This window comes from Corvus kubaryi, unplaced genomic scaffold (assembly GCF_017639235.1).
Source record: "Corvus kubaryi isolate FWS band 111438036 unplaced genomic scaffold, C.kubaryi_AGA036_p1.0 37284, whole genome shotgun sequence".
NCBI classification, from domain to species: domain Eukaryota; kingdom Metazoa; phylum Chordata; class Aves; order Passeriformes; family Corvidae; genus Corvus; species Corvus kubaryi.
Window position 1 is genome coordinate 5,255,437 of NW_024581088.1, and position 25,959 is coordinate 5,281,395.

Sequence of the window (25,959 nt, forward strand, 5' to 3'; positions counted from 1 at the left end):
CCCTCTGCAGCTCTAATGCACCAGCCACAGTGGAAAGCAGTGACAAGAGAACAGCATTTGTGAAAGAGTAAATAGTAGTAGGTTGTGCTGCAGGAGGAAAAACTGCTGGTTTATTGTACAGCATTTAAACTTTCTACATCCTCGAAGTACCACATAGGTGTGGCTAAAACACAGCTTGATATATGGGGGGGAAAAAAAAATCACAAACAAAATGCCTTTTTTTTTTTCCAGGCCAATTTGCATGAAACATTTGCATATAGCAGCTTAGCAAAACTCTCCAGAAAAGATGGCAGTCCAGGGAGAACATTTACTAGGACTTACTTAGCATAATGACTTTTCTAAGTAAATCTTATTTGTCCCAAGAAATCCTGAATTTGCAAGGCTAACAGTGAGATTAAAGAGATGGTTTCTGTGGATCTTCAGTAGAGAGAACCTTTTTCCAGTGAAGTGATATTAAGAAATACAGAGAACATGTCAGTCACAAGATACTCTTTGCAGTCTTGATAAGAAGTAGCCTGGTCCTTGCTGAAGATAACACACAGCAAAGCACAGGATAAACTCTCTGGAAAGGGTATTTGTGGGAAGACACCATGGTTTGAGATGGGTTTCCAAGAACAATCTGAATTGTATCATCCAAGCTCTAAACTTTCAAGCGGCTGCTGCTTCTGACAAAATTGTTCTGCTGCCTATTACAGGGAGAGCATGTGCTACAGGCTCCCAGCTTGCAGCTCCTTCAGTGACAAGCAGCTTTATTAAGGAGTCCTGTGCTTCCAGACAGTCTGAGGGGCAGCACAGCAATTAAGTCAGGAGGCAGAGGCATCACAGGTTGATACTTGTGCAGCTCAGATCCTGCCTGTCTGTGCTCTTGTTTTCCCCAGGGCACTCACTGGCTATAAACCCACCAATCCCACCTAACAGCTCATGAGCTGCTGAAAAACTCCCCAGAGGTTACATGGGACAGATGCTGTTTCAGAGCTGGGACTGTCCGCTGCCTGTTTCCTCCCAGATTTATCAGTCTGTGATTTCAGCCCTTTCACACAATTTTGGTGTGATGGGGAGGTCAGGCTGTATCATCTAAGCTATTTCCATGACTGCACTATACACCCAAGCACAAGCCCTCCCTAGATTTAGCAGTGTAGGCACAAACTCCTTTCCCATTGAACACAGTGCATTGCTATTAATTTCTTACCTGTTCTTATTGAACTGAATGGCAAAGTCAGTCATGTGCTGCAAAGCCTTATTGGTAAAGTTCATCTCCATGTAGATGTGTCCCTGCCTGTGGCTGAATGTGCCTGAGATCTCCAATCCTTTAGCCTTCACTGCAGGCAGCCAAACCTTGAACACAAGAGATGTCATTCAGCGTGAGCAGCCTGGCCTGAAGATAACAAACAAGCACAGTTTTCCAATAAACAGAAGTCCTGAGCTCAGAAATCCAGCTACATTGGCACATTAAGCCCACAAAGGCTAAAGAAACACCACAGGGAAGATGGGACATGGGGTGTTGAAGGGATGGAGCTCACCACTGAGTAACAAGCTTGCTGCTCCTAATCCATATTTGGTCACAGCACTCACGTAAGAAATCAAGTTTACTACAGCATTAGTGTGCACAAGAGCAGTGACAGCTTGTGTCCATCACACCAGCGTGAGACTCACCCAGTCTGCTGCTGGACAGCCTTCTCCAAGGGCTGGTGGGACTATTAGAGGCAGGACAATACTAAAGTTTGAACCAAATAAAATCACAGGGCTGATACTATTATCTGTTGGGGTTCTGGATTCCCAAATCACCTCTGTGGGAAAAACCCTGAGTGGTGCAAAATGAGGCTCAAAGTTATGTGGGTTTTTTGTACTTGGTCCTTATATATGGTATAATAATTGCAAGGAACCAAAGCTTTGAGTATGGTCTGCAGTACCTTGAGATCCTCAATTTCAGAGGATGGCTTCAGATTATCCATCCATGGACTATTTGAGTGCTAACTTTTGTTTATTCCCTTTCAGCAGCCTGAGCTCCCCGTGGCTGCTCCACAGCCAGTTTCCAGAACCATGTTCTGTGTCTCATGATCCCTCCCAACTTCAGGCTACAGCCAAAGCCTCTGCGATCTCTGTTGCTGACAACATTTCTCTGCATTCCACTGCGGCACCATCATCCCAATCACATGATTTTACCTCCACTGTCACGTTGGATTCCTCCAAAAAAAAAAAATCTGCCAGGAAAGTTGTTGCAAACTGTGTCTTGCCCTCAGTTTCCTGGGGAACCTTGTTAAGAAGTAGGTCTGCAGGAAAGCTGCTCTGACACAACTGAAAGTCTCGGATCTTATCTAAGCCATTCTTTAGAGAAATACTGCCACAGGTAAAACGAGGGAACTGCTGAAATGCCAGAAGTCTGTAAGTAATAACTAACATGGTCTCCAACACAGCTGAAAAGCCCAGGGCACCCCTAACGGGACTGAGTTGAAGTTTTAGCACCAGAAACTCACAATAAATGGGTCAAGCGAGCAATGTCAGATTTGTTGTAGCCCAAGGGAAGGCAATAAACTGGGGGTGATTGTTTTTCCTTACGTACAGACTTGGGAGCCACATATCCTCCAGGAGCCATCCCTATGCCGGACGAGAGCTCGAAGAGATCGTTGAGTCCACTGCTGACCACTGCTGGGGTGGGAGAAGGGGCAAAGGTGGCTGGCACAGAGGAGGGAATGTAGGTCTGTCCCACCTGGAGGAGTCAGAAAGAACAGGCACTCATTAACATCACGTGTGAGCACCACTTATTAAACAAAGCATGGACTCGGGCAACATCCTAAATATTTTAAAGCCATTTGCAGCTTCCCCACTGATTTATCAATAGTGCTAAATTATGTATTTGAATTCCAAAGCTCTTGGCAGTTAATCCCTACACTCGGCTGTCACCTCAACCAAGCTTCCACATCATTTTTTATAGCTTCAGTTATCTATTCCTGCTGTAGAGGAATCTTTCTTTTCCATATCTCCTTCTCCTAAGACAATATGCTTTGTGGATCTACCCTACATAAACCCAGGGAAAAGAGCAAATGCTTCAAATCTTCCCCCAACAACATCAGCCTTCAGGAATCTGCAAGATTTTGCATATCCAGAGATAGCAAGGGAGTCATGACCGTGTTGTGTACTCCCACCCAAAGCCAGAGCTCTGCATTCTCAGCACTGGGCCCCAAAAGGTTCATTACATGAAGCAGAGTCTGCCAGAGGACAACCTTCCTGCAAGAAAGGCAATCCTTCCCTCCCAGGACTTCAATGAGGGCACCAAAGCTGGAATATTAACCTTTAGGTGCCCAGCTTCAGATGGGACAGTCACACTTAAATTACACTTCCAAATTCTCTTCCTAGCAGGATGAATGCTTGAGAACAGGATTCCCCAGCCAGCAGCCCAGAAATAGGCAGAGTGACCAGGACAGAACTGCCCAGGGGGTTTTAGCTGGCCCAGGAGGGCAGAGACCTGGCTTTGTAGGTATGACCACCACAGGAACTATCTGCCATGTCCTGCTGAGGGCTGCCTGGGTGTACAGGTGCACTGTGCCACCAGCTCTCCTTTGCCCTTATGCTGAAGGAAGAAAGGAATGCCAGATTCACAGGGAAAGGAGGAGAGAGAATGACTGCAGCCATAACAAGGGTCTCTGAAAAGCCCTCCCTCCCTCCAGAAGGGAGTGTGCTTTCCTCACTGAATTACTGGATACAGAGCCCTGGGAAGAGGGACTGGAGCTTTCTAGGGGACACCACTTCTGGCTGTGGGTTGGAAGCACGCTCCCTCCTGCCCACTTCATTTTCAAGTGGTGTTTCATTCCCTTTCCATGCTTTGCTGGAAGAAGCTGCTATGAGCTTGATGCCAAGGGTGCTTTGAAAGCAGGTTGAAACTCTCCCAATGCCCTGGCTGTAGGCACAAGGACACTCACAAAGCACAGGTACAGAGGAGGTGGCCAGTGGCAGCACTGACCACACACAGTAGGAAAGCTTGGAGCACCTGACCCTGATGTCCAGGAGAAAATCTTGTGTGGAGCTTGGGAGGAGAAAGCACTGAGTTCAGGCAAGTCTGTGGTGCCACTGGGTTAGGGTTACAGACCAGGCTTTGTGAGTAGGAATGAGCATCCTTGGCCTTTCAGCTGCTAAAGCAGTTGCACAAGGATGAGGCACTGCCAGGGTTAACGCTGGTGCTCCAACTAAAAGCTCTGAGGAAGAAGAGCTAAGCAGAATGAGTGAACAGCTCTGGCCCTGGCTGCTCTTAGGAAAGCCCAGGTGGCAGCTGGACTCAAATCAACAAAGGTGGGGACCCGTGTATTGCAGTTGCATTTATCCATTTTCAAACATCTTCAGGCCTTTAAAAAGCACCTTCCAGCACATAACGGGTGAGGGTACGCTGAAAAACCCTGAGCTTTGAGCAGCTTTTGAAATTGGGGAAAAAAATGGAATGGCACTTACTGCCGGGCTTCCTCCAATGCCCCCGCCAAGGTCACTGCCAAGCTGAAAGAGAGAAGGAGAGAGAGGAGAGGAAGACCGAGATCATTTAAGCCAAGTGTCAGATGGCCGGAGCGGAGCCCGGGCGCCGCGAGCACGGATCGCTCCTGCGTATAGGACAGACAGAAATGCAGTGCTGGGAAAGCACAGGGAACAGAGGGGCTGCTTGCTGCTGCGTGAGCAGAGCTACTTGGAGAGCTACCCCACGCATTCACTGTGGACAGGAGCGTTCTGCAGGTTAATGAGAACAAAAATCCATCCCTCCTTGCGCCTGTTTCTGCACCAAAACCTCCTTTCTTCACGTTTCATGCATCGGTGCTTCCCCTTCAGCCCTGCTGCTGCCAGCAGGCCCCAAGCAGCTCCACAAAACCCATTGGGGTAACTGTGAAATGGCATAAAAATAAAACTGACAGGAAGGCTTGCTTCCTGAAAGCTTTAGTTTTCTAGGGAACAGCTACAAACCACGGGCAAACACAAAGCGTCTTGGCTGTGTTCCTCCGACACACGGCTCTTTTCAACAACAAGGAAGAAAGAGAATAGGATCCGTGCTGGCTCTTACCACAGCTCAGAGAGGGGGGCTCTGAAGATGCTCCCCTCCCTCAGACAAGGAAAAAAGCACCTTTATCATGTAATGGGCACACCAACAGCAAAGAGACCTCATGGCGCACCAGGCTATTTCAGTACCATTTTCTGCCAAGCTACGCGTTCACAGTCTGAAGTGACTGAAATATTCCTCCATAAACACCAAATCCTCTCTGGGGCCCTTCTGCAGCCCACCTGGAAGCTCTCCCCCCACAAGTTCCCTTTATAAAGCCCATGTTTCAAACCTTCACATCACTCTACACGCTCAGGAGAATTCAGAGATCGGGATAGGCTCCCAGGCTTGGCTACAAGTGCTGTTTGCAAGTGCAACATCACTCCTGTGAATATTTAAAACGCACTTAACAGATGACTGATAGCCAGGAGGAAACAAGCACAGATCTGCAGTGGTTATTCACTGCAGAGACATCTCCAGGCTTATCTGTGTCCCAGGCTTTTCTTCTGAAGACCAGAGTAATTCTTTTTGTCTAGAACAGGGGTTTTTTGGGTCACATTCAGACAAGGAACATGACCTGACAATGTGCACAGAGGATGATGCAAATGCAGGGGTGAGGTAGGAGCCAGCCCCATTAGGAAAAGGCTGGACTGGCAGACCAGAACACCACAGCTCACCTCGTGGATGGTTCTGCTCTTCCATTTGATAAAGGTTTGGGGAGTTAGTTTGCTTTTAAAAAAGCATGTGACAAACTGGGTCAACAAAGGCTCCAGATACATTGCTCAGGTAAGCGCTGATGTGTCAGGATATTGAACAAATGCCCCATATAGCTGCAGGAGAAGCTTCCAGGAGTGCCCATGCTTAGAGCCAAAAAGGCTCTGACCTTTTCCCTGTGCACAAAAAACTTGGAAATTAACTTTGCTCTGATCCCTTCCAGCCTGTTCCCTGAGAGATCTCACGGCAAATGTGTTTAAGCTTCATACCCCTCTCCATCAGAGCACAGGTAAAAAGGATAAATTGCCCTGAGAAGAGCAGCAAAGGTGTAAGACAGTGACTTACCAGATAATAACTAGCCTCCATAAAACCTGTAAAATGTGACAAACCCCTGTGCTTCCCTGGATCTCTCTTCTATCCCCCGGCACCCCTCCTTACCCTATTCCCCACAGGAGCCACCTGATGCAACATTAGCCACCCTAAGCAGGTGCTAGAGAAGAACAAATCTCAATTTGCTTTTGGTTAAGAAGCCTTAAGAGCTTTTTTCCATTGTGGGACTCAGTTTATCCCTACTTGAGGTCATGGCAGAAGCTGAGGAGACTGCTCATCTTTTCCAACAACCACCTCTCCTGGAGCAACCCAGGCTCTTGCTGTCCAGTTTTGCTTAGCTGACTTAGGAAATAACAGATGAAAGTGAGTGATTCCAAAGTCAAAAGAAGGATCAGTCAGAGACCAAAGGAAGCCAGCCAGAGGATGCAAATCCAATTAATATTGAGCTTATAAAATAAGTCTTATTACACTGTAAAGTCTCCTCCACAGAAACAGCCTGACAGAGCAGAGGTTTGTTCTATTGACTGCTCTCTAAGCCAAGCCACGGTTTAGATTAATATATCAGATCATTTACATCTTGTTACTGGCTCACTGAGGAGTAATAAATGCAACTATTACACCTCATCCCTATTCATAGTCTTGCATGCAGATGAACTTCGTGCTTTATATTGACAGGCAGCGAAGTCCAGAGGAAAAGAAAGAATGCAGTTCATTTCCAGATATAATTGTGTGCACGGAGGATTTCTGCAACTGCTGTCTGCAGCAGCAGAAAGGCTGGTTTATCAAGCAGCAAGCATTTTACAAAGGGTATTACGGGAATGACTGAATAATTCTGCATAATCAAGCCAGATGTTAACTATTCTACCATTTCCTACTACGCTCATCAGAAGGAGCTGCAGGGTGGGAGCCCGACCTCGGAGCAGCTCATACACTGATGTTGGCTGGAAGAACAGGCAATGACATATTGGGGTTCCTCAAGCTATCCATGAGTCCTCCATTTTCCCTAAATTTCAGGCCTTGAGGCCTGAAATTCTGAAAGCAGAATTTGGATTTATTGCTTGAGTTAAGACTCCAGCTCTCACAAGGAGGAGGGAAAAAAAACCCCTGACTGGCTCAGAGAATTTACCATGAGCCCCTGTGTGTTTCCAGATTGGACCCAACATCTCTTTCCAATGTCAGGAAGCTCTGAGCTGCTGCAGCCCCTCTTTGGTGGCTGGAGGGCTCTGCAGAGCACAGCCTGAGCCTCTCCTGGCTCCTGTGCTCGGGCCCAAGCACTGCAGATGTGCTCCAGAGCCGCAGAGCCAGCGCCAAGGAGCTGCAGCTCCTCCAGGTCCCTACAGGCAGAGCTGGCTCTGCCCGGAGTGGAGAGAGAAGTGACAGCATTTCTACTGCACCAGAAGTTAAAGGGGGGAAGTTAATAAAGAACTGATCAATTCCACATCAGATGCGGGCTGCACTTCCCACTGCAGCAGCACAAAGTCTCTTTTTCTGTTTTTCTTGCCTGTCACCCTCCCATGGCACCGACGCTTTCCCCATTCAGGAACTCCAGGTCTGTTTCTCCTCCTGTGAGACGCCCAAATCATAACTTTATTCCAAACTCAGAATGATGGAAGAGACAGTAACAGTGATGTGTGTGAGTAAGAGGGAATGAGGAAGACAGAGGGAACAGGAACCAATTACCCACGGAGTGTCCTCTCCCATCTGGAGTGACAGGCAGAGTGCAGAAGGAAAGAAACAGATATTAGTCAGGCGTAAGTGCTGCTGAAGCAATTCCCCAGGACTAGCAGCTCTGGTTAACCATTTCCATTTGTCTCATGGGCAGACAGACACTCCTGCCAGAAGGACAACCTGGATCTGCCTTACAGGAGAGCCAGCAACAGCCCCACAGAGGAGAGGACCACGTGAATAGAGCAGTCAGCCCCACTCGGGTTGAAATGCTCGCTGTGAAGGTGGGGTGGACAAGGGCTGACTCTTGATGGTCCAAGGGAATTTGTGGCACTGCAAACCCCTCATCCTCATCCCAAAGCTGGCAGCTTTGCCTCTTGTTGAAGAGCACAAAGCCTCTGCCCAGGATGAGGAGCTGCCAGCTTCAGGAGATGAGCAGAGGATGAACAGGGAGTCTCAGCCCCCAAACGCATAAAAGTTCTTCAAGCAGGAATTCTCTTTATTCCCTCCAAACCTGTCCGGCCATAACAGCACCCAAGCAGCCACATGGGTATAAAGAAGAGGTTGGGCTCAACCCTGTATCAATAAAACCAGTGCCATCACCTCTTCTCAAACTGCATCAGCACCTTTACTTTGCACAAGTTGGCTTGGACGGCGCCGCAGCTGCTCTGCAGTTGGAGAGCCTTTGCCCTGCAATTCCAGCCCTCTGGAAGCAGTTATGCTGACTTATGAAGTGTAGCAATGCTGGAGTTACTGCATTAGGAGGGTTTATTTGCATCTTAACAGCAGCTTGTAATGAAGTGACTCTGCTGAAGTGTTCATGTGATCCTGAGGGGCTACAATCACTTCTGCAAAATGACGTGAGGCTTTTGGAGCACCAAAAAATAACAGGGAGGGTGGAGCCAGGGACAGAAGCTTCAACAACCACTGCTCAGCAACTGCCTTGCCTTGTGTCCACAGCATAATCAGGCCTTCCAGGGCAGCTGTGCATTCTGTGGACCACAATTCATGGGTTAAGAGGGGCCAGTTGCTGCCTCCTTGCTCCCTCACACCACAAATCAGGAGTCAGGCACCAGAGCTCAAGGTGCTGCCTGCACTCAGTAACATGGCAGCAAGGAACACAAGGCATTCACCTACCAGGAATGGGGTGAGGTGCTGAGAGCAGCGCTGCTGGCAGCCCCCTTGGTGCACCCTAATCCTGTCAGAGAGCCCTGAGCTGCAGGACAGGGTGTGTGTGCATGGGCTGCAGGGATCTCATTGCAGACACCACTGTGGCTCACACAGAGGCACTGGAATGCCTCGTTTGCTGCCTATTCTGTGTGTTTGCACACCAAGCCAGGCTTGCAGAGCAGAAGGGCTGCTCTCCAAACCAGGGACAGCTGTGTCAAAGCTGCTGAAGGGCAGGTCACGCTGCCAATACCATGGTCACCAGTTTCACTGCACTTGCTGCCAATGCTTTACCCTGCTGAGAGATTTCCATCAGCAAGCAAAACTGAGTCCTAACCATTTTCTTTCTCCAAAGAGTAAAAAACAATCAGCTCACAAAGCTCTAGCAGTCCTATGACTGCTACAACAGATTTGAATCAGATATGAATGAGTAACTCACCAAAATAGCTCCTTTTCCACACCAGCCCTGCCCCAGCAATGGACACGTGTCCTTTGTCAGGAATCTTAACAGATTCCTTTGTAGTTCATCAAACCTCAACAGCCCAGATGAAAGGAGTCACTCAGCTCCTTGTCAAAGGCTGGAGGAGCACTCTGGGAAAGCATCACATCCACTGCATAAATGGATGCTGGGGCTGACCTGGCACAGACACGCTCCCACTGCAGTTCCAGGAAAAGGTAAATGAAGTAACTTTCCAAAGATTATACACAGCAAGTCACTTGCAGAGCCAGGAGAGGAATGTGGCAGCCAGGGCAGACTGGAGGTCACTTTTTTACAAAACATTGGTGAGTCCCTAATCAACCCCAACACTCCAAGGTGTTGTCCATTGAGGCCAGACTTTGAATTCTCCACTTGAAAGCAGTCAGACAGGGAGGGAGTGACACCAGCAGCCCCTGCTCACAGCCTTTGGGATGTGACAGGCACTTCAGACTGCTGGAACAGGGCTTTCTTCCCAGGCTGCCAAGCCTATGGTGCCTGGAGCTCGGGGTGAGCTGGTGCTCAGCTCCCACGCTCCATCCCACTGCAGTGGTGGGACACAGCCCTGAGCTGTGTGGAACAGATCCTCGGGGTCAGACCCCCCTAAATCCAGCCTGATTACGCAGAGGGGCACAACCCCACCTGGAACAGCCCAAACCAGTCCAGGTATTACAGAAAACTGGGGATATTCAGTGTTTATCAAGCAGCTTTTCAGTTTAGGACATAAATCAACCTGACCAGCTGCCAGTCTCGAATCAATAATATTCTTGTAGATGAGTGGCTAGAGTATTAAATAAAATCCTTACATAACAGACAATCCAAGCCTGTCCATTCCTGCAGATTTACTGCTCTGCCCCCAGAGCCAGCCTTCCTGGCTCTTGGCCACAGTGCCCTGCTCCCATTCAATGCAGGGGCTCCCAGGAAGCACAGTGTGCCCACAGAGCTCTCATGCTCCCTGGATTTGCAGAACAAATGAACACACAACAAGGTTTAAAGGCAAAAATGTCATGTCAGCACAGACAGACATCTTGCAAAGCACTGCATCATTGCACACGAGTTGGAAGAGTGACTGGAACCTGCAGGGATAAAAGCATCAGATTCCAGCTCTCGGGATGCACCCAGCACTCTGCTGTCCCAGAAGTTTTGTTTCTCCCCCATCAGTGACTGGTATGGCTACTGTGGAGCTGGAGAGCCCAAATAGTTTTGTAAAGTGGGCTCGGTCACCATTTTATACAAAAAGAAAATTGGGCAGAGAAGAACAAGATCTGCCCAGGGTGGCAAACAGGGGCACAACCTGTTCCCCAGAAAACAGCTCTCCCTAAGTTCTAGAGCAAGTCTGCTCTGCTTATAAGCAGTGCTCTTGTACCAAAGGTCCTTTTTCTCCTCTTTTTAATTGTTAACACATGCTCAGCATCTGTGCATGCATGTTACATTTAATACCAATTACAGAACTCACTATGGAGATAAAATAAGATTTACTCACTAAAGAAATTAACCTCTCAAGCAGCTGGAGTCTCACTGGTCATGGGGATAAATATCTAGCAATACTGAGGACAATTCAAATGAACAATATTAATTTGGTGTTTATGAGGTTTTACACCACACAGTCTCTATTTAAATACCCGGAATTAAAATAAAACCCCACAGTTTAAGAAATGGAAATACAGAACGATGCTTTCCTTGGAAGTTAACGCTGCTGTTGGTCTTTCTGGGTTAGTCCCACTGGGATTTTCACTCCAACAACATCGCTCTGATGAGACACCCCTCCAAAGACAAGGGGGTAGAAGAGGGGATCAACAGATGCCACTGAGTGGGTGTGACAAACTGGCTGAGATCCTGCCAGCAGCCTCTTCCAGACCTCCAGCTGCCTTTGAGGCACTCACAGGACTGAGGCAATGTCGCCATCACAGAGCGTGCAGCCTCGGTCAGCCCAACAAAGCAGGGGAAGAAATGTATTTTAAAAACCTTAAGGAGTACCAGAAAGGGAAATTTCAAAGCAGAACAATTCAGGTATTGCTGGCCCCCAGGTGTTTTTGATCCCTGGTGAAGGGTGAAGAGCTCAGCCCTTCTTCAAAGGCACAGTGGGATGTGTCTCACCTCCTCCCCACACACAGAAATCAGGCCTGTGGGATCTGCAGTTTGAGACTGATTTTGGCACAGCACAGATGTGGTTTAATATTAGCCTGAGGTCCAAATGCCAATCCTCTTGGCAAGCCCTGCAGCCCAGGACACTTCCCAGCAATTTGGGTAATACCAGGTTAGGGTTAACCCAGCTTGAGACTTGTTCAACACGTGCCCACAGCAACAAACAAGCACAGAGATCCCATTCACTCACTAATTAAGCTTATTATCCTAGAATAATTTAGGTTGGAAAAGACCTCCACACCATTACCAGCACTGCCAAGGCCACCACTAAATCACGTCCCCAAGTGCCCCTTCTACACGATTTTTAAGTGACCCCACCACTGCCCTGGACAGCCCATTCCAGTGCTTGAAAACCCTTCTGGTGAAGACAGATTTCCTAATATTCAATTGAAACCTCCCCTGGCACAAGCACAGGCCATTTCCTCTGATCCTGTCACTTGTTACGTGAGAAAAGAGACTGACCAAGGGAAGGAAAAGCTGGAGCTTTGATGCAACAGCACTCCAATCAAAAGCATCCACCTTCAAAAACCACACCAGGATTCAGAATTTGTTTTTAGTGCTTCCCCATCTACTCAGCTGAGAGAGCGCTGGCCATGCAGCCCCAGGCACAGCTACTCCCCATCCAGACAGGATCATTTTGTCAGCTCACACTCCATAACTCCACGGATGTACTTAAGGCTTGAGAAAAATACTAAGTAAAAGCCAGGTACCATTTCAACTAACAGCTCCACTGTCAAAGCAGGTCACTAAATTAAGCCCATTAATGCCAGCTGCGAGACAGCTCTTCTCCCAAAACCAAGTTTTAGTTCTGCTGTGTCCATTTATTTGTGTGACACTAATGAGAAACAAAGGGTTACTGTGAGAGGACTGGAAGGCAGCACAGAGGAATTTTAGTGCAAACCATCCTGTGGCACCACAGGCAGCACCACCTTCTGCAATGCCTTAATTCCCAATCCCAGGTTTTTAGAGGCATGTGTTGCAGTGCAGGGAAAGGCTGCACAGGTCACTGCTCTGGGCTCACTGCCTGCTTTCCCAGCAAGTCCAGCTTGACCATTTTGCCAATCCCCAGTAAAAGCAATGTCCCTGCTAACCAAACAAACCTCTGGTTAGAGAGTGCAGAGCCTACAGCACCTCTGACCTCTGTGTCAGTGCCATTAAGGGTTAGATTGTTTCCAGCTCATTAGCCCATGAAGCACTGGAGCTGGAAATGGGTTTAACATTTGCTTTAATAATTTTATGGCAGCTTAAAAAAATATATATTTGATAGATAAGGATTTGTTGAATTGGGGTTCATCCAGCTGCCTCCCACCTCTGCTATTCAGAGCTTGACTCAGAACTCTAAGTGCACCTAAACCAGGCAGAGATAACCCAGCCCAACTACCACAAGCCAAACCTCAAGCAAGACAAATCCACTGCAGGTCTGAAAAACACCCAGCTATGTCCACTGGCGCAGTCTTATTTGATTTATGTTGTGCAAATACACCTAGGAGTGCTTCTCACCCCTGTGGGGAAGCCAGCAGGGAGCTGGGGATCTGTGTGCTGTGCTCCTTGCCTTGGGAACAGTTCCCAGGATGATCCTTACAGTCACCACTCCTGACTGCTTGGCTGCCACCAGCCTAAAAACCACAGCACTGACCTCTCTGCCCTGCTGCTGGCTGCTTGCTAAGTGATGTTCTCACTGCAGCTCCTGCCCAGCTCACTCCCCAGAGCAGAAGGGAGGTGTGACTGCTCCCGCTGGAGCCTGACCCTGTTAGTGCCAGGGCAGGTGCCTTGTGAGCAGCGCTGGCACAGGGAGGACTGCACAGGGAGCTCCCTCTTGACCTCACTGCAATTAAAATGTCACCGATATTAAACCATGACATGCTCTGGAGAATACACAAATGGGAAGGCACAGGGTTACAGCCTGAGAGCTTTAGCACTGAAATTCAGGAGGGCTGGGAATTGGGTGGAATAAATGCCTCCTTGAAAGGGAACCTGATTTAAATAGAAAGCAGTGAAAGACTTTTACATCCTTAAAACAACTTTTTGGTTTTCTTCTGCAGACAGAAAAAGCACAGAACAAATATATCCACTGACCATGGGGATTCTACAGCATGCAGCAACGTGCATTGTAGAGCAGGAAAAGCCTGCTGAAAGTTAGTACAATAACTATGGTTAAATCCTCCTGGAGTTTCAGGACTCAGCACTGGGAGCTCGGCTCACTGAGCATTAAAAGCACAAATGATCAAGGCTTTGCAGAGATAAGCACAGCTCCAATTATCTCCATCAGCTAAAGAGGATGTGCTGCTTACCAAGCTGTCCAGCCCTCCTCCCAGCAGGTCCACAGCACCCATCTGCATGGAGGACACTTGGGGCACATTCACGGGGGGCCCCAGGTCCAGGTTGAGGAGGTCACCCAGGAGGTCACCCTGGGAGGGGATGACCTGTGGCTGCTCCAGGTTTGTGGTGGTCGTGGTGCCCACGGGGCTGTCACCAGCATCAGTGCTGTGGGGGGAGAACAAGAAGCAGAAAGGACAAATATCAGACACCTTTGGTCTCCAGTTCCAGGTTCCCAGCATGGGCAAACACAGCAAGAGGTGGCTCAGCAGCAGAGGCCAGGCAAAAGGTGGTCCCAGCAGCTGATGTGGCCACTGTCCTGCACCAGGCAGGGTTATGGCACGTGGCTCTTCACCACTTTGAGCACAAAGGTTTTCCTTGCTTTGTACATGGTTTTCAGCCCAGCAAAGGGAATCTTGCAAGGGGTGAATCCTACCCACCTTGAGAATCACAGACCCCCTCTGAAACAGAGAGCCATGGGTACTACGTGGGCTGCAGAACTGAAAATAAGCAGTTCCTACCTCAGAATAAACCTACAGAGATGATTTTCAACCCACTGGGCCTCAGAATGACATGGAAACACAGGGAAAAATAAATAATCCAGATTTTCTCAGAGATCTAACACTGATAAAACCCTTGAGCCCTTACCCTAACCAGTGCAAACTCCACCACTTCCCTCAGATCTAGATTAATCACCTTCTCCTGACCAGCAACAAGGTCCATCCATCTTTTCTAATTGAAAAACTCAATCTAAAATTGATTCCTCCCATCTATCAATAATTTCCTTTCCTCTGAGTTAGCAGGCATGCTAATTACTAGTCTAGAAACACTCATTATACAGCTTCCAGAATTTATCATCATATGCAGTCTGGCTACCTTTTATATCTTTTATATTCATTTGTCAGTGAATTGGGTAACAAGGAGAGGGTAAAAAAAAATAACTGTAACTCCTGGAGAACTCACTACAATGTATTTATTCTTTAAATCCAGAGATGCTCATACTTTAGATAATTAAAACCCATTTTATACCCTGTTTCCAGAATGATTTCTAGCTCATGTTACTGCAGCCAGCAGGTAACTGCACACAATTGCTGTGGGAATTAGTGTTCTGACAAGGTGTTTAACACCAGGGCTGGTCTGCAAGCACTGCAGCTCCTGATTCTGAGTAGCCAAAATTCTCTTATCCTTATTCAGCTATTGAAGGGAAAGATTCAGCCACAGAGTATAAGCTGCTCCCAATTCCAGTGCCAGGAGGAAAAGATAGAGCATAAGGAGTGCAGAATGAATTAGTTACCAGGCAGCAGCAGGAAGGGTTGAAAGCTTCTTTGCATTAAAAGCTTCAGAGCCCCAATAGCACTAATATTAGCTGTCCTTTCTGCTGCTGCCTTCAGCAGGGAGAGTGCTGAGTGTGCTGAACTGCTCCCTGAAGCATTCCTGAGGAGAGGTGGTGACTGTGATCCACTCCCACCCCCAGCCTGGGAACAGGAACAGCCTCTCCGAGAGAGGCACAGCACAAACCACTTGGTTCCTTCCCAGGATATAATCCCTCTAACACTCCACCCCTTCAACACTTACTCATCCCTCTCCTGATGGAGACACAGAAATCCCTCTGTGTCTTGTGTAACTGCTGCTGCCCCAAAGCCCAACAAGAAACTAGGAGAGGACAAAGCTAAGTGGGTTTGCTTTAAAAAAGCAAAACCCCAAAGCTTCCATTTGTGGAGAATGGGTCTCTTTAAAGAGATTTCTATAAACAACTTTGCATTTTCTTTGAAAGAAAAGAAATTAATAAAGAATATGTGGGTTAAAAAGGGCAAAAAGACTTGATACAAGATTTCTCCCTTACAGTCCTGGGTTTGGCCGTGTGAATTGGAGATTTGGCCCTATGAGTTCAGCCCCCAGCAGTTCCCAGATGTTGGAGTCACAAGGGATGCACAGCCTGAACCAGAACCAAAAATTTCCTGTAGCTGCCTGTGAAATAGGGAAATAGAGACTCCTGCCCAAGTCTAACCAGACTTGCTTCTCCCAGGAGCCCTGTTAACATCTCCCCAAATTTCCCAGCTGAATTATGGCCGAGCAGGAGTGGTGGGAGCCACCACAGGAGGAAACACTGCCAAGCAATCACATTTCTCCCCCACCCTTGGGATACATCTGCAGCTCTGTGACACTTGGGCTCACTGAAGAGGCAGGAATATTTCACCATCTGTGAGCTGTTCAATGGGTCTGCCCATCAGCTGAGAGCTGCAAGAAAGCCGTCCTACAGCGCTTTGAACGAAAAAGAAATTAATCAAAACGCCATGGAAGTGTGCTCTGCCAACCAAAATTCCTCCTAGGTTTATACCCAGGGAAGCACCTCTCAAGGCAACGCTGTCCTCACCCTCTTAAACCACATTCACTGTGGACATCTCCCCATTCCCATCTTACAGTGCCATCAGTCTCTACCACATGGGTCAGCCACCAGAATGGTCACTGGAGTGCAGGAGTTGTACAGAAAATCACCTCACCTCAACTATTTGGACTCATCTTTCACTGGACACCTTTAACTTGCCTTAAACTGATGCAGAAAACCCCAATAATGGGGCATCTTGAGGTGAGCTCACATCAGAGAAGCCTGGTGTGCCATTAAATTAACCCCAGGCATTTTTTAATTTTACCACTGCATCAGCATGATCAGTGTGCAGCATGCTCTGCTGAGCACCCCTCAGACCTTCCCACAGCTTCCCACTGCTGATTGAGGCCTGGAGGTTTGTTTTCTGGGTTTTTTTGAAGCAGTGGTTCTGCCCAAGTCAGAAAATATTTAAGGTCAGCAGACTGAGCATGAGCAACGAGAGCCAAGCACATACACAGTACACGCAAGAAGATAATAAACTGCTCCTTCAAAAAGCTGAATTCTCTGAGCTAAATCCCCTAAAATGCTATTTTCTGTAGTGACTTGGAACAACAGTGTACAGTGAAGCTGGTAAAACCGCAAGCCAAAGCTACCCCGGCTCATTTTGAGACAAATCTTTGATTAGGAGAGGTAGGGAAGTGGCCACTGCTTTTCCTGTCCAACTGGTAGATTTGTGCTTGCCGATTCTGGGTCAGTGCAGCCAGACTTGATTTCATAGGCAGGGAGAAAACAACTCTGCTTCCCAAAGCCAGCCACCACAGAAATAGCTTTAGCTGCTAAGAATAGCAGAGAAGTGGTGTCAGAAAATAGCAAAGAAGCAGCATCGCACACTGATTTATCAGTGCAACAGCAAAAAATAGCACTCCAAATGTCACTTTGGGAATATTATTAAGAGGTAAGCCTGGCTGCTCTGCCTCTTGCTGCAAAATGCACTCATTTTTGTAATTAATACCATTAGGGAAAATAGCAACTGCTCACCTGAATGAGGGGCCACAGGAACAGGCCCAACAGCAACACGGCCCCAGCTGGGGCAAAGGCACTGCCTGCTCTTGCAGAACTAACCTGCTGCCAGAACTGTGATCCCAGGGAGGCATCAAGGCACCAGGCAACGAGCCAAAGCATTTCCCCCACCTCCCAAATGTCAGGCAGACCATCTCCAGTCTAACCCTTTTCTTTTAAGCCCTAACACTGATGGGGCTTAGATGGCTTTTGCACTCCCCTTGCTTTACAGGCACCAAGTGAGAAAGGGAGTGTCACCAATCCTTCTCCATGTCACGTTGCAGCAGTGAAGGATCCCTGTACTTGCCTGTTCCAGGAAAGTGATACTGCATTCCAGGAGACAGGCTCATAAAGCTGTGCTGTTGCTGAAGCAAAGCTCCTACCAAATCATCTTCTGAAAGATGCCTGTTCTCACTCTAGTCCTCCTTGCAGCAGTCATCCAAAGCTGCTGCTTTTCTACTCAAACTCATGCCAAGAGCACTTACAACCAATGTCTTCTCAAAAAACATCCCAGCTTCTCCTCACACAGGAACTTTGATACTTCCTGTGCCTTTGTGACCCAGGAATTCAGAAGCTCCATACCCAGGATTACATTCTGCATGAAACTGCCCCTTGAATGACCTGCAAACTATCAATAAAATCCCACTAGGGTGTTCTAGAAGATTTTTGCTTTTTTTGGACTGTTTTCTAGAAAGAAACAACCAACCCTGCCCATGATCCCCAGGGCTGCCTGAGCTCACCTCCCATGGTGGATTGGCAGGTGCTTGCGGTGGATCCCATGGCTCCCCTCCACGAAAGCGTTGGGTGGTTTGTGATACACAGAAGCCAGAGACCCAATGTGGCAGATCAGCTCATCCAGCAGGGTTGGCTCAATCAGATCAGTCTCCTCAGAAATCAGTGGCTTTTCTGAGAGCACCACTTCCTTGGCAGTCACTGGATCCGTGGAAAGAAGGCGCCAGTAGATGTAGCCACGATCCCGCAGGTCTGGGTTGTCAGAATCCTGAGACAAAGCAATGCATCACTCACAGGGCTGAAGTGAACTAATGCCTGTAATCATTTTATTCTTCCAGCAGTGATTCTGCTGGATTAAAAAACCCCAACCAGCCAGCAGCCACAGCCACCAATCTCCAAATGATGTTACAAACTGCTTGTTGAGGTGAACATCTTAAAATTAAAAACGCAAACCAGAAGTATTAATGCCTGACTTCCTGCTCAGCTGGTAAGGGAGCAAAAAGCCCAGGATTTATATCCCCCAAACCACAGAGCTACCAACTGCTTTCCAAACTTTCCTGCCACTAAGTGTTAGGAGAAATCCAGGAGAAAAGAACATGAGTGGCAATGACTGTTGCATACTAAGAGCAGACACACAATACTGCAGAATGATCCAAGATCCCTGGAAGTACGACTTACCCAAGGGCACTGCTGGACAAAAAAGATGCTGCAGAGCCACATCTTAACAAGCCATATTCTTTAGAGCAAAAGAAATCTTATTTATCCTGCCTTTTAGTTATCTAATGAAGTATGGAGAGATGCTAATGATACACACTTAGGATACTTCATCAGTTCTCCAGCTGTCAATAAGACCCTTGTTTTACTGCAGATACTTTTGCCTCTGCATGAAGTGCTAATTATTTCTCTCCTCTTTGAGCAGCTCTGCCCAGAGCAGCAAAGTGAGTGGGGATGGTTTGCTGATAATGTTCTAGGGAGAGGGAGGTGCTGTGGTTTTATGTTGTAGTGAACTGTTCACGGAAACAAGAGCTCAGATTTTTAATCCTCACATCGGCAGAATAACAGGATAAATGTTCCTGAGGGTTTTTTTTTCCCTATAAAATTCCAGCAAAATACTGTACACCTCACCAGCCTTCCTCTTGGCATTTCTTTTTGTCTTCTGTGCTCTCATTGTTGCTGCTGACCTGTTAGAACCTGCATCTGCCATCTGCCTCAAGACATTCTCAAACCTCTTCTTGGAATGAGACTGAGCTGAGCTCATTTTGCTTGTAAGGACCTAAATAAATCTCTCTGTTGTCTCCCACATTGTCTCTGCAGAACTGGTTTTGTTTGATGGTAGAATCATGGACTCTTTATGCCCTTCTTCCCTTAACAATCCCTCCCAGACTCTGCACTCAGGATCAGGTAGGGTTTCTGCAAGGACACACATGAAAGACCACATTCTCCTACTTGCACCTACAGATTCAAGGCTGTCTTCTTCTTCCCACAGCCAAAAAAACCACACTGGAAACTGAAACGAGGGTCAAATCTTTCCCAATTTCTCTCCCAATTCTCCCCTCTCCAGGGTCTCTCTCTGAGCACCCCTGGCTAGCTCAGCTCCCCACCCATGACTGCCCCACAAGAGCAATGCAGAGGTCTGAGACCTCAATTCCTGTGTTTCTTCCATCCTCAGCTACTCCACTGTTATTTTTACCAGTGTTGCCTGGATGAAGCTGGCTCCTGCTACAACCACACCTGCAGTCTGCTGTGCAGACAAACCCTGAGACATTCCAAGTGCAACGATACCTAAGCTGGGGAAAGAAACACACGTGTAATTACTCTCCCACTCAAGTGAAAAACACCATCTCTACCTAGAAATCAGACCTCAAAGTTTAAGGGTTTTCAGTGTTTTACAGCCAGTTATCCCACATTGACTTATTATTCATATAAAATACAAAAAGCCAGACTGAATCAACATTTGTGACAAACAGAGGGGAAAAAAAAAATCAGACGCCTGCTATATTCTGAGGGTGCCATCAAATGTTTTGTGACTCAGCACAGTGGGTTTTAACACTTAGTACCTTTCTTCTGTTGGCTCAGACAAATGACACAGCGTGCCCTTGGCCCACTCCTCTCTGAAGAGCAGCTCAGATCCTGCCTAATAGCAGGTTTTGAAGCAAGAAAAGCAGGTCATGGGTTTGTTGCTGCTGACCAATGCAAATCCCCAAAGGAATGAATAAAAGGTTTAAGTGCAGTAAGTCCACAGCCACGATTTCTTGCAGCAGAGGATCAAAAAGGCCAGCTGATGATTGACTCCGGGTTTTCTACTCAGAAACAATCACATTCAGCTGGCAGACTATTGTTATCTCTTGACACAGCAGATCTGGAGAGGAGCTGCTTTTTTTGGGCACTTTACCCCAGTCATTGCAGCCAAGGAGTGTGGGAAGCTCAGCTGAGATCTTACCACCCCTGCCACCAGGACATCTCCACTTCTGTCTTCTAGAACCACAGCAGTTGTGTCTGCCAGCTCCAGCCCAGCCTTGCCTGCAGTGATCTGAGCTCATAACTCAGCACCTCATGCATAATGAATCCCTGATCTTAACCCACTGCTACAGCCTCCAGCAAAGCTGCCACCATGGTTGACAGCATCCAAGTACAAAGGAAAAACCCCAAACTTCAGTTCTTTCCTTCTCATAGCACTGCTTAAACTTTGCTGTTCACACAACAAAGTCTTTGCCAGGCTCCTTCCCTCTGTTATAGCTCCAGATGTTTAAACTGCAAGCCACCTTCAAGGAGAAAGAATTTTGGTTTCTTGATAATTCTACACTGTCCCTAACTTTCCATTTAGTGAATGAATGGGGATGGAATTCAGACAAAGCAAGAGCTAAGAAGGAGAAAGCAGATTCCAGATAGTAACAGGCACAGAGCAGCTTTTAAATAGAGTCTCTCTGGGAGAGAAGGGAACACCCTTGAATCCGACCTACTGCAAAGCTGACTGGCCTGGCAGATGGGAGCCATCACCCAGCAGGCCAGCACAGTCTGCAGGGCTCTGGGTCATTGGATACCTGGCCTTACCTGTGTGGCCAGGCTGAGGACCTGCTGGACCAGCTCCTGTGTCTCAGAAGGCTTCTTCAAGAACAGCTTCACTATGGCAGTCAGGAGGGTGAGCTGCACCTAAGAGAGAGAGGCGCAGGAGAGATTAAAAACTCATCCATACTTTAGCAACATCTCCCAAATCTCCATGTCTTTTACTGATATAAAGCATAAGACCTCAGTTTCCTCACAGCATGACCCTATTCTTTGCCATAATGAGGATAATGAGACTCAGAGTCTTGCCTGTTGCAAAACACTTTCGCAGACAAGTCCCTGAGCAGCACGCTGAGGTTTGTGTTGATGCCACATATATTTTTTGTCTTTTCTTTTAGACCCCTGTTATACCTTTTACAACTTCTGTATTCCCAGTGCTTTTTGCCTACATTCTTGGCCTTGTTTGTTCAGCTCGGAGACTCAACATTTTGGAAGCTTCGTAGGTAGGGATCAGTGTGCCCCAGAGCCCAAGGTCCTCTCCAGAACACATTCTGTAAACTAAGATAGAACCATCCAGGAGAAGGTTCCTTGGAGAGGGGGGCTCATTCCAGCCTCTCATTGGGGAATCTTTGATAGATCTGCTGATTAATAACACCTATAATGATATACCAGATCTTTTGGGGGGGCATTGTGGGGTGCATTTCAGTGCATTTGACCTGGACGTGTGCACCTAAGGATCCTTAAAACAAATACCAAGGTAAAATCCCTTTTTCTCTTCTAACCATGTCTGACCCTTGATTTTAAGACCAGCAAAAGGCATCAGTGTCATATTGTGATGCACTCTACCACTATTCCTCTAAGTCCTGGTCCCCAGTACAGCCATTCCCCAAGAAATATGAAACATCTGAACACCTTTCAGTTCTGTCCTGTCCTTCCAAAAAGGGAAGTTTTGGAGACACGGACAATAAAGCAAAACTGCAGATTCCCAAGAGTTTTATTTCAGCCCAATATTGAAGCTTTCACTGACAGGTATTGTCCGACCACTGCAATAACATTTACTGTCCATCCCATAAACACACTGCACGAAACACTACAGATAAGATGCACACTGCAACTTTACCTGAGTACTTTCATCATGGAAACCCTCCAGGAAACTCTCCAGCAGCTCATCTGCATTGTCAATTCTTTCAGCATATTCGCCCACTATCCAGATCATGGCAGCTCTGGCATCTGGCTCATCCAGGGAATCCAGGTTCTCACACAGAGTGGCAATGATGCTTTCATACCTGGTTTATCAAAGTCCAGGTGGATTACTGGGGTGAACTGGACTTGTTTTATTCCATTCCTGCCCACATCATTCTGCAGAGAATCCTGCACTGAATTCATGTTTTGTATTTCTACACAACAAGCAGCATTTTCATTCAACTACAGAAGATATTCCCAGGCTTTTTTTTTTCCCCCCAAGCTGAGCACTGAGATCTCACAGGGTCTTTGCAGTTTAATTCATCAGCAAGACCACCCAGATGTGGAGTTTAAGATAAAGCTGCCTCCCTTTCTGTTTGCTAATGGGAATGTTTGATCCAACAGTTCAGACCATGAGTCTGACTCAGATCCTGCAGTCTCGCTGGAGGCTTCAGCCTGGTAACCCTGAACTGGGTATTACACTCCCTCCAAGGCTTCTCTGTAAACCAGACAATACCCCACAGTAATTTAGCTTCCCCTAATTCCATGTGTGGGTATCCCTGTCACAAGCAGGGAATTTCTGAGACTGACAGCAGGAATTGCCAGGGAGGCCTGCAGACATCCCATATTATTTTTTAGGTGATCATGAAGTCTCTGTTGAAAAACATTGCTGCAGTTCTGTGGCTGATAAGACAAAACCTTACTGCAGAACCAGCACAAGAGAAGCTGAGTTCTGCCCAGGCCAGAGGGAACACTTGGTGGGAAAAGCCTGCAGTGTTTTGTTCAGCACAACCTGACTGGGATCTCGGACCACGGGAGCCATGAACTTTCACAGCCTTGTGTGAGGAGACTTCTACACTTCATAGATTTCCAGAGGAGATTAGCAAAACCAGAACAGCCTGATGCTGTAAACTTTGTCATATTTTCCTTCTGGCATCCTCTGCAAGAGCTTTACTGGCTTCTGATCCAGGCTTCAGTATGGAGTGGTGGCAAAGGAAAACCTTTCAATTCAAACTAATAATGAGCCAGGCTGACACCTCATCCAGAGCCAACACCTGAATCCTACCAAACTAGGAGTGGGATCACTGCTTCTGCCTTTACTTCAGAGCCCTGGTAGGCTGAGTTCTGCTCTGTTCTGATGATGGCAGACAAGTGCTTCCAAAACAATCTGAGGCTACTCTCACGTACTTGTTGGGGTACTTGCGGAAGATGTCTCTGATGACCACGATGGCCTCCTGCACCACGTAGTTGACCTTGGTCTGGATGAGGTCCAGCAGTGTGCTCACACAGCGCTCTGCAGATTGCTAGAGAGAGCAGAAAAACACAATTTAAAAAGCTGAAGAAACGCTCCTGATCCCACAGCACACACTGAGGAACAGGGCACATGTATGAGAAAAGGCCCAGAGGAGGAAAACAAGAGGACAAGAGCTACCAACCCTGTCCAGAAAAGAACTACAGGTTAACAAAAGGTTGTTTGTTACACTGGGGACACCAGCTGGCTCCTGTAGAAAGTAAGAGAAGCAACTGTGCCAGTAGATAGCTGGGTCACCACACGAGAGACCTTGAGAACATCGCCTACACTGCTATTTGTATCACCCTGGGGCTGATACAGGCCACTAAATGAGCTCTCTGGGGCTTCCCATGAATCAGAAGCAATTCCCAGACAATCAGAGCTGGGAGAATTTTGATAGGGACTGCTGGAAGGTTTCTAGCAAAGCCAGAAGGCAGGAGAGAACAGTGTTGTCAAAACCAGCAGCAAAAAGCAGCTCCCAGCAGCAACAGGTTCAGTATTTTTGGGGTGAGGTCATTAACAACATGTGGATATACAGCTAGAAATAGCAATTCAGCTGCTCCTAATGCAGCTTTCACATGAATTAGTTCACAATTCACAGGCACTGCAAGATAACAAGGACTGGACACTGTCATGCTCCAGGAACCAGAAGTGGCATTAGATGCAGGTAATTCAGGGAGGTCTATTCCCAAACAGCACAGCGACACAGGACATCACAGGAGCAACCAACTTCAGCACCAGAGAGGCTCAAATAAGGGCAGTGATTTGGTTATTAGCAGAGCACACATGAAGCCTCATTACACAGCTGGTGATTAATGTGAGAAGCAGACTGCTCCCGACACTGCCAAGGCAGTCGCCTTCGGAACACTCATAAAGGATTCGGGCTGCAGACAAACACTGTAGGGCACAAACAACAGCAATGTAGGTGGATTTTTCAATTCCAGTGAATTAACAGCTCCCTCGACTTACAGAGCACTTAAAGGCTGGGCAGGAGGAGGAGGAGTGAAATGGCATTTTAGTCACAGGAATCAGTTCTTTGAGAATGGGCAAAAATCTCAAGGACAAGCCTCAAGAATTTGGGTCAGAGACTAAAACCTTCTGGTAATTTCCTGCCCTTGTGGGTATCTCACACAGGGCCTGTCAGCACAGCACTGACATGGGGATCAGCCAAGGGAGGAGACACCACAAACCAGCACTTGCTCTGTCTGCAAAGTGGCAGTAAGTCATAAGACTGTCCCCTGAAATTCACACCAAACAGAACAAAAATCCAATACAACTGGTGTCAGAGTGAAGAGAGGCATCACATAAAAGTGTGTGATTGGTGTAATATTCTTTTATGACACCTCTCCCTCCTTAGCTTTATGGGTACTATGGCACTACAGGGGCAGTGAATGGCAACCTGACCGTGTCCTGCTCTGATCCCTTCTGCTCCAGAAGGGATTTGAAGTCTGTGACCTGGAAGACACTTCCACTTCATGGGGACTGACCACAGACCTGGCTCCACACAGTTTGACTTTGGTCACAGTGGGAGCCCTGCTCAAAGTTCTTGCAAGAGAGATGATTCAGAGCTTGAAATTTCACCTCTTCATCTCAATAACTTTCATCTGGTATTTTAATGAGTGACCTGATGGGGGTAAATCTGTCCCAAGGTCATTCTGCAGAACCTACAGCACCAGTCACTGCTGGCAACAAGCAGTACAGCCCTGTCAGAGCCTACAACTAACAGAGCTTTAAGAGCTGCACAATTCAAGGAAAAGCAAATTAATGTTTAGGGTTTTTTTCTTTAGACACTGTGAAGCATGATTAGCATGACTTTTTTCCAGGAAAAGCACAGCATCCACTCTGAAACACACAGCAATGATTTTTAGCCGAAGAGTCCCTTGGAAAGTGAGCAGTGGTAGGCGCATGCCCAGAAGAGCAGTCCCTCTAACAAAACAGATCTCAGCTCACCCCATCCCTTGTAAACACACTGCTTTTTGAAGGTGGACATCCTTGGGGACAGCAGAGCTCTGCAAACTGATGAAAGACTGCCCCAACTCGAACAGCTTTCAAGTTGGAGTGAGGAAGGACAACCAACCAAAGTCAAAATTGCTTTGTTTGTCTGCAGAAACCAAATGAAAGCCCACAAGATTACTAAAGTAGCACATATCATGCTCAGCCATAAGCCTCAATGATTTCTAAGAACCAGGCTGCTGCCAGAGTCTCTTGGAAACGAGACAAATATCCCCTTAAGATGGCTCCTTCTGCTTCTCCTTTGCTCCAGAGGAATCTCTATTCTTACTGCATCCACTTCATTTCCTTTTCCCACAGGAGTGGTGCCTGTTTTCCTTACAATCAAAGCATGGCATGATGGTTTCCTGTAATGCTGTCACTGGGGCAAACCAATTCACAAGGCAGGCAAGTGTAGCTACACCAGAGTTTGCTGTAGATAAACCCAAGCCAACTCTGAGCTCAGCTATCAATAACCCAGCCCTGCCCTGCAAAATCATGATGTTCTGACATCCCCCAAAACAATGTGACTGCTCAAGCCTGGGCAACATCTT

At 47.3% G+C, this 25,959-nt stretch overlaps 1 protein-coding gene across 4 annotated transcripts in view; it reads right to left on the reverse strand.

Annotated features, from left to right (window-relative positions):
- The window catches only part of AP2B1 (adaptor related protein complex 2 subunit beta 1), a 77,819-nt gene that overhangs the window by 22,085 nt on the left and 29,775 nt on the right, over window positions 1–25,959 (reverse strand). For 3 of the 4 annotated variants that reach the window (XM_042026027.1, XM_042026028.1, XM_042026029.1), the window contains exons 10-17: window positions 23,314–23,429; window positions 22,064–22,229; window positions 20,992–21,090; window positions 17,949–18,208; window positions 13,799–13,991; window positions 4,441–4,482; window positions 2,561–2,707; window positions 1,190–1,335 (exon numbers count right to left, since the gene is read on the reverse strand). In XM_042026027.1, coding sequence (XP_041881961.1) covers window positions 1,190–1,335; window positions 2,561–2,707; window positions 4,441–4,482; window positions 13,799–13,991; window positions 17,949–18,208; window positions 20,992–21,090; window positions 22,064–22,229; window positions 23,314–23,429 — 1,169 coding nt within the window. The remainder of the gene's footprint in view (window positions 1–1,189; window positions 1,336–2,560; window positions 2,708–4,440; window positions 4,483–13,798; window positions 13,992–17,948; window positions 18,209–20,991; window positions 21,091–22,063; window positions 22,230–23,313; window positions 23,430–25,959) is intronic. The other variant, XM_042026030.1, reaches the window with a different exon arrangement.